At 33.8% G+C, this 9447-nt stretch overlaps 1 protein-coding gene across 6 annotated transcripts in view; it reads left to right on the forward strand.

Annotated features, from left to right (window-relative positions):
* Nucleotides 1-9182, forward strand: part of TNFRSF19 (TNF receptor superfamily member 19) — a 64068-nt gene extending 54886 nt beyond the window's left edge. For all 6 annotated transcript variants that reach the window (XM_042793216.1, XM_042793218.1, XM_042793215.1 and 3 more), the window contains 4 exons: nt 866-991; nt 1747-1849; nt 3986-4386; nt 6815-9182. In XM_042793216.1, coding sequence (XP_042649150.1) covers nt 866-991; nt 1747-1849; nt 3986-4379 — 623 coding nt within the window. In that variant the 3' untranslated portion in view covers nt 4380-4386; nt 6815-9182. The remainder of the gene's footprint in view (nt 1-865; nt 992-1746; nt 1850-3985; nt 4387-6814) is intronic.
* The last annotated feature ends 265 nt before the right edge of the window (nt 9183-9447 follow it).

A 9447-nucleotide genomic window follows, 5' to 3' on the forward strand; every position in this document is an offset into this window, starting at 1 on the left:
AACAACTTAGCTTGTCGAGATAATGAATGTGGCCAGTGTAGAAAGCACGTTTGTCATTAACAATTTTGGTTTTATGGGCATAGTTTTAAGGAAAAATCTATATGAGTTCAGCAGTGTAATTCACGGATTGTTTATAATAAATATTTTCTGCCCCTTGATTTAAATTAAGGAAAAGTCAAAAGCATTCTAGTTCCATTTATCATTTTAAAAACTTTTATTAAAATATGTTTATAGCATCTACTGAACACTGGATGTCAAACAAGAATAATAACTAGGAGAAATTGCTGTTTGAGCACTGTTTACAGCACAAGCAGAAATAAAAAGATTCAGAGAGGCATTGTAAGAATTGTTCCTAACCTAGAAGATGCTTTATAATGTAAGTTTTAAGAAATTTGGGTATAGTGAATTCAAACTTCAGTTCGTCAAATTTAGTAACTCGTTTGCCTTGGCCCACAATTATACAGATTAAAGGAAGTCTGCTGTTGATATAAAGCTCTTAAAGATAACATAAACAAAATCCCAGTGGCAGAAAGCTGGATGTGGAAAATTTCAGATGGGAATCACTGCGAATGATTAAACACAATGAAAATATAACAGTGAATATGATACACTCTCAAATCATTATGAAAATTAGAGTAGATATCTTCCTAGAAGAGGCTGTAGTTGAACCAGCTAATCTAGGGTTTGCTGCAAAATCTGTGGTTTGTGTTATATGCAACCAGATGACCACTGTGGATCTTTCAGTTGGAAAACATATAGAAATACTGTATAGTATGACATTTAAGTATTCGATGAAGATAGGAGGCTCTGAACAGGAAAAAGAGTATCATTTACTAATATATATTTTTATTGATTTTGTCCCAAGGGTCTCTGAGATCACAAGACATTCACTACAATGGCTCTGAACTGTCATGTTTTGATAGACCACGGCTGAGTGATTATGACCACCGAACTTGTTGCCAGTGCCAGAGAAGCACGTCACAGACATGCGGTATGTTGGGTCTGCATAAAAATGACTTTATGGCGTGGTGAACATTAGTCCAACACTGGAGTCATGACATTTAGCTTTAACTACAGAGCTAACATTGTCAAATTACCCTGTCTCCTAGGATAATTTCTCAGTGAGCACACAGAATTTCTAAGTAGCTGTTTGGTTATGATTTTTTTTTCTGTTTTCATTCCAATGACCCTTCACTTAGAAAATAGCTTTAAATGTCTATCACATTTCTTTCCAATAAAAATAGGACTGCATCTGGCTTTGAGATTTAAATTGGTGTGAAGGATTACCAGACATGATATGAACTCTAAAGGACATTAAAAACCTGAACAATTCGAATCATTGAGATTTTGTGAAGTAGTAGCAGAACAGATGCATTTATGACTTTAACATATGCATAATTTAACACAAGCACAGGCTTAAAGACTGTCCTAATATGTTAGCTCAGAATGTGATACTTTCTCTTACATGTATCTAATTGATAAGTAAATTCATTTTTAAAGTAGATATTAATGACTGGCATCTGTATTACTCCAGGAGGAATGTCTTGGCTTTTATAAGTAATTCCATTTGAAAATAATAAAGAACCCGTTTTTTTCAATAAAGTATCTCTTTCTTCAATCCATAGATTGTAATGTAACTGGCAAACTAATACTCAAGTTTGAAAGAATACAGAGACTAAGTTTATACAGAACTTTAACACTTTTATTTAACACTTTAAATAATTTGAATTAATTTTTATTCCTTAGGACCAGTTCACTTGATTCCATCGCTGTGCTGTGATGAAACCTGTAGCATGGAGCACAGCAGTCACAGTTGTGCTTTCCACTCACAGACTACGCTTAATGAAAGGTAACTTAGTTTTATAATTGTCTATTAAACATTAAATAATTCTTATGTAGTCAAATTAGTGTTTATACAGATACAATAGGGTTTTGGATTGGAATGAGAGATTTTGATGAACTGTGGCCATATACTCATGTATTGTTCAGGTTTATGGTGAAAAATCAATTTTAAGTATTATGGAATAAGTGCTGACACGATCCAACAGTTTCTCTGATGAAGAAGTGTCTTACTTCTCTCAGAAGCAAATAGTCTTTCTCTTACTCTATGTTGCCTTAGAGGCTTTGGTGACCCCCTTTTCTGCCATGGGTTAGGAATGTGCTGCATAAACCTATGAATCTGGACAGATTAAGGTACAGTTTAGAAGTGTCATGAAGACTTTTCTCTTTTTTAGAAGCTCTTAATGACTATGAGATTTGAAACATCTAGTGTTTATTAATTTCTACCAGATTGTAACCATTAGTTTCTCCTGATCAGCTGAATATAAATAGTGGTAGAGTAGTTATTTCTACAGCAGTGTCATGAGCTAAATATATAAAATTTATGGTGTCATTCGGAGTTTAATGGTTACAGATTTTAACACAGGATGTATTTATTTCTTTTAGCTAGAATTGTTTTCCATATAAGGTTTAAATTGGTCTCCAGCTGTTTTGTTCTTATGGCCAAATGTAACTAAAAATGTAGAGGCAGCTTCTTAATAAGTATTGTTTATTCAAGGTGACTTAGTGACCTAAGTACAAGATACAAAATACCTAGATTTTCTCTAATAACTTGTTTAAATACCAGCAATCTTGAGTCATCCTTGTATACCACCAAGGCTGACAAATTGAGAGTTGGGTACTTTGTGAGGGATCTTTTGGTTAAGGATTTAAAAATAAATGTTATATCCATGCTATGTGGACATCAAAGATCCTGTGGTTCCTTCCAGTAGAAATGGAGTTTGCTTCAATTTCCTTTGCCAAAATAATCTATTTCCTTCAATTGTGGTGCAATGTCCTGACTTTTGGCCTCATCTATAAAACTTCTTTGTGTATATATCAAAGCTATTAAAGCATCATGTTTTGGAAATGAGTAAGGCTACTTAAAATCTGTTATGGGCAATGTTAATGTGGGATGAGTTTTGTCACACAAATTATTACTGTATATCAGACTTAATATAGCATTTACAGTCTTACAAATCTGCAGACAGTTTCTGGAAGTAAAACGTATTAGTCTACCTTTTTGGGTTTTTTAATACTTATTTTGGTATAGTAAAGTAAAAAACATTACTGGGCTTTCAACAGAGGCATGTATAGTGCACTCAGACGTGTCAGTATCATCATGCGCCTTAAATACATTTGAGATAGATAATACTGAATTCCTACTTCCATTTTTTTTCATTTTCTGTAAAATAAAAATAATCCTTGTGAGAATTAAAAATCCTTGCCCTTCATTAATATTCTGCACTTTCATGAAAGAGAATAACGAGAAAAACTTCACTTTTCATATTTTGAAGGCTAGACAGAACAAACTGAAAAATATAAAGTGAATGTATGTTCTGTAGGAAATCACACAGAGAGAGGGTTTCAAGCAGTCTTATTGCCTATTTCTTTTTCCCAGTCTGAACCCACTTCTTTTCCTTCCATTAGATATTTGTCTAGCCTGGAGGTTTTTTTGAAAAAAAAACCCTAGTGTTGGAGATTCCACAGTCTTCCCAAACATCTTTCTTGCTGCAATTTAAGCTTGTTTAATCTTTTTTAAGCACCGCCCCAGCCATGCATTGAGAACAAATTCCTTCCTCTTTGAAACAGTCTTTGTGTCTGAACAGTATTACAGTATTTTTATTCATATTTCTGTTCTTTAGACTGTAAACAACCCCACCTATAGTTCAAGTTTTCTAAAACCCTGAATTCACAGTGTGAAGGGCTCCAGGCATCCTCTTTACCTTCAGTAGTGTTCTCCAGAGCTTTCTTCATTACCAGATAAGGAACAAACTGTATTCCTTTTCAAAAGAATTTGTTTGTACAGGGTGTCTCTAGAGTATTAACTTAATAAAACCCTGTGAAACCTGCTTGCAATATCTACAGTTATTAATGACAATAATTACAATACCGATAATATTTTCTCAAATGCTTTTGAAACAAAGTGGTTTTTATCCTTTTGCAGGGCTTCTGATTCTGTTGGGGAAATGATTCCTACCTTCCTTGGTTCTCTTTCACACTCTACCTGTGAAGACATTTCAGATGCTTGGCCTCTTATGCAAAACTCAGCTTGTTGTGACAGCATTTCTTTGTGTGAATCATACTCAGAACTGGCTGGAGGATCTGCAAAATCCTGCAGTTCTGAGACTGAAAATGCAGCCACTGTTGAGTTGGATAATAACCAGGATCTAAGTGAAGTACTTATTTCAGCTAAGTCTCTTGATGGAAACATTGCAAAGTCCTTTGAAATGTCCAAACATAGAACATGCATAGAAGTTTCATCACTTCAGAACTCAGCAGCTGCTGAAACCCAGCCAAAGACAAAGCATAATGGAACAGCAAATGACTCTACAGACTGATAAAGAGGTAAAAAACGTAACTACAAAGAAGTGAGAATGAGTACTCAAGGCACATAGAGCTAGATATAAATAGAACTGTTAAAAGTGGTGGGGTTATGTTTCTCCATAGGTTACGCCTAACTATTGCTGAAATAAATTAAAACTCTACAAGAGATCCAACAGTTTCACCTTTTTAAATCACTGGCAGAATCTTAAAGGTGCAATTACTCAAACTGTAATGTTGAGATAATATGAACCAAAATACAGGGGTAAGTCTGTGCACCAGTCAGCTTTTATCAGGGCTTTTTTTCATTAATTTTCAGGAGAAAAAAAATAAGTTTAATAGGCTTATGACCAAACTATTCTATGAGGCTAGACCTTGTTTATGAGGGAAGAACTGAGGACTTGTCTTTGCTCATTGTAAACAAAATATAAAAGGCATGCAGGTGTTCATCCAAAAATATTTACAAAGCCTTCTCTGTGAAGTTACTATAGCAGTAGCAGAAACAGAAGAGAGAATCTCAGATGCTTTTTAATGTCACTCACATTCCCATGTCATCTGGTAAAACGTTCCATAAATTTGTCCATAAACTGTAATTTAATCTGTAAAAGCTCAGAGAAATGCAATCGAGCTCAAAATGAGAAGAGGTGATAAACGATTGTCTCTACCATATATACAATGTAACCATGACAAAAAGTCACTCTGCTACTGCTTCATCATTATCTTTTTGAATATTAGTTGTGCTCTGTATTTTTAAAATTGAATTTTCTACTATTGGAAGTAATTTGGAGCAACAAGCAACTAATCTGTGGAAGGATCCCAAATTATGGCATGTGTACTGGTATTGTTACTCAAGGGTTATATAGGCTGTGGCTGGAAAGCTGAAATAGTCTCCTGTGCATGTACACAGAGTCAGGAACAAAAGCAGTTGCCACTAATATTAATAATCTACCAAACTTAATTAAGAAAATTACACTATCTGTAATTATGAAAAATTTGGATCATCTGCAGAAATAAAACTGCCTTCCTTTGATCCTCTTCCATTTGATTTGCATGCCACTTTCGTATTGTTCTTAAATAAGAAGTAGAAAGTAATTAGTATTTAACAAAAAAAACACATGTTCTGAAAACATGTAAGTACGATAGTTAATTCTTTGTAAATCAAGCCTTAATTATTTAGGTGACATTTTCAAGAGGAGGAAAGGGAGGTAAACAGACTACTAAGTCAAGATTTTTTTTGCCATTGACTTCAATGGTACTTGTGTAACACCCTGAAAATCTACTGCTGTCACTGAAAATATTAACCTTATTTAGGTCACACATATTTTTCTCAATATATTAATGAGAATATGTAGTTTTGTCTGCCACTGACTGCCCATGTGTCAGAGAGCAATTGTCATAGTTTCATTTTGGTACATGCCAAATATCATTAGTTGATAGTTTTTGGTATTCTCTTAAGTATATATAAGAAGGGACAATGGCATGGCTATGACTAGAAATCTTGACACTGCTGGTTCCCAGTTTTTCAATGGAACTTGAATGGTCTCTTGATGTTTTAAGGAAATATATTTCTATACTAAGAAGATTTTAAAAATCAAAAGTTTGTGGGTTTTTTCTCACTAAACCATGTATCAGCTTCAGAAGTATGTGATTATTATGTATAGTTTTTCTAGATGAAAGGAACCACAGAATTTCAAAATATCACTATAAAAAATAACTTACATTTCACCAGTGCTTGTTATGGTATATAAATTGTATGTTTTCTTACTGATTCCTATGTGTATGTAGACATCTTTTCTGACATTTCAGAATCCTGTATTCTTTGATGGTTTTGTACTATTATATATTACTACCGAGATTTGTGTATAATTCTGAATAAACAAGATGGTTTGGGAGGGTTCAGTTTTTCTTAATTTTTTTTTAATAGACTTTACTAAATAATTTTCTACAATTTATCCATATTCAGACTCTACAGTGCATCATTATATATGCATCTTTGGTGGAGAAATTTAAGTCATATTTGAGGGACAGCACCAGGACTAGGCTTACCTAAGATGTATTTTCAGGCTGAACTCTGACTAGCTGTACAGCTCTCAATAAAATTATTTCATCTCAGTCTACCCCTTTTTTTCCATTTGTTCTTCATCTTTCTTGTCTTTTTGAAATATTTCAAGGGAAGGGTGGTCTTTTTAGTACACGTTGGTGCATTACAGTCTTGCATAGGGCCATACTTTATTATTATATTGCAAAATAAATAATAATGTGATAAAATCAGAAGATAACATATTTTTATGTCCACATAAACACAAGTTTTTTAATGGGTGTTTTAACACAGGTTCAGGTGAATTTTTACAGCAAGCAGTAAGTATAGCTGTATATTTTTAGTGTTAAGTATAGAAGTACATACAGGTTTTTTATGAGTTTATGTAACCACTGTTTTATCAATTTCTTTTAGGACACCAAGCTATTTCTCTCAGCACTAAAGCTGAATGCTTTCCTTATGCTCCTCTGCTGATTCTCATCAAACTTAGTCTGGACCTCAATGTTGCGTGGGTTCAAAATCAACTGGAAGAAGATGGCATCATTTCACACTTTCTGAGCAGTTGCATCTGAGCCCTAACAACTGTAAAGTGAAACTTCAAGGAGCATCCTAGGAGAGCCCTGAAAGTGGATTTATGACCTTTTGCATCTCTTTTTTAAAAAAAAACCTATTCTCTCAGATTCTCAAAAAGTCTAATGGAGCGAGCTAAAAGTATGTGTAAATACAGCAAGAAATATAAATACTTCAGTGTGTTTAGGTGGGTATTTTAAATATGGCTACAGATGTCAGAAGGCGTGGGACGAGACGTTGCCAGTTATTCTGCTTGCAGATTTATGCATGTATTAGAATATTTTTGGCTGGTTCTAATTTTAAATCAGTTTCCTGCTGTTGAAGGACTTAAAAAAGAAACATTTCTATTTATGCAAGGATCATCTATTGATAACTGAAGCTTTTGTTATATATTACATTATAGTCAATAAGCTAGTACGGGGGGGTTAAAGAATTTGCATGTTACAATATGTATGGTTGAAGTTCCCTCCATCCAGTTATTACATTTGTGGGAGGGGGCATTGTTTTAAATATAGCAGGAGATTAGCTTTAAATTAGATTTAGTTTAATGAAAGTCAGCCATATAGATAGGGATGTTGTGTTTAATTGGTAGTCTCAGTATTGGAATACAGCACTTGTTGTTCTAACATGTAATTTTTGAATGTTGAAATAAATGTAATCAACTGTCACATCAAAATGTCACATTATAGCAGGCATGCCATGAAAGTATTCATACAATGAGACTGTTACTAATATTTTTTAGTGCATTATTTTCAAGGGTCCAACTTCATGGTGACCTAATTCTTTCATTTAGCAAGCCTTTTCATTCATGTCACTGTCCTTCTCACTGTAGTATTGTGTAAATTCAGTTTCTCCACACAAAATATAAACATTATTTCATACCATTCTTAAAAAAAATACCTCTGAATTGAACCCTGAAAGTTGTGTGCATGCCTAGCAAATTACCAACTCTCTGCTCTCACTGCTGTTCTTTAAAATTATTTAGCATCAGTTTGTTGCACCACATCCCATAATACCATTTGTTCTGCAGCCATTTTTATCCCTAAAATAGTTTTCACTTCTGTGAGAAATCCCAGTAACCTCTACAGATTCATTACGTGCAACAGGCTCAAACTCGTCAGTGATTAACTCTAGCAATTATTCTTTAAAGTACCCAGTGTGCCTTGACAAAAGCAAAGCAATCAGCAAAACAGATGCAAATTTGCAATAAATATTACTCATCTTTCCACACGTGGTTTGTGTGGCAATGGAAATGTTGAGACAGTATTCCTATTCCATAATGGGAAAAGCCTTTTGCTTTGAAGCTCCCAGTAGAAGGTTGAACCTGCACAAGAATAGCTAAGGCCTGTAGGTACAGCCAAGGCGATAAGATGCTTTAGCTAAAACCAGTGAGATTATTCATGTGTGCAAAAGTCATGAACAGTTACCAAATTCAAACCAAAGCAAGTGAAGAAATTACATAAGTGATTTGGTTTTTTAAAAGTAGTAAATACCACCATTTGGTCACTGACAGAATAATATGCAGGTATACAGGGAGTACTCAGCTAAATTCTTTAAAGTATGTATTCAAACAAGAGTAGTTTTTAATAATTTCGTGGGATACTTTCATACATTGAAGAAGTGACAAAATGTTATTTTTCACTACATGTGCATTAAGAGATTTGTGCTTCTTTGTATATACTTTGTAAATAGAAAAAATCCAATGTGCATTTCAGTATATGGCAAGGTATTTTTAGAACATACGGAGATTTAACTTTTCACTAATAACAGGTCTTTAAAATGCTATGTTCAAAAGTTTTGCCTGCATCTGCCACAGTAAGTATGTTTTCCCATTGGAATTTACACTCTGTATAATTCTTTTTGTCCGGCAACTCTAGAGAAAAATACTCATTTCTCTAAATGAGTGACAGATAGCTTGGGAGCAAACTGGGAGGAAAAAATGGAGAGTACTTTTTAAATATATGTGTATATTGTGTATATACTTTTTTTCTTAATTTAACCAAATTGGTCTTTTTTATATTGCCTGTGGCAAGCAATGTTGTACATGCCAACAGAAAACATACACTACCACCGCATTCAGACTGCCCACATATCATGTCCAGGGACTCATAGTGCCGTTTTAAATACTCCTTTAAGGAATGTAAATTAAAATCTTGTATAAATCATTTTGTAATACTTTTCTACTTGTGAATAAAATGTTACATGAACCAGTCTTGGTTTGTTTGTCTCAAATTAATAGCATTCTATACAAAGTTAGGGATTAATTCTTTTATTTTTTTTAGAATTCCATATTGTATTAAAATTACAGTATAATTTAGTGCATCTTTGTCTTGAGATGCTAGCTGTTTAACAGTAGCATCATTCTTCAGGCTGGAGGACCTTGAAGAAATATAAATTAATATCAATCCTTATGACCACAGTGCTTCAAAACCTTTTCAAAAATGTGCTTCTCAAGAAAGGGGGGAAAAAAAAAAGCT

This window comes from Tyto alba, unplaced genomic scaffold (assembly GCF_018691265.1).
Source record: "Tyto alba isolate M040663 unplaced genomic scaffold, T.alba_DEE_v4.0 Super-Scaffold_2, whole genome shotgun sequence".
Classification (NCBI taxonomy): domain Eukaryota; kingdom Metazoa; phylum Chordata; class Aves; order Strigiformes; family Tytonidae; genus Tyto; species Tyto alba.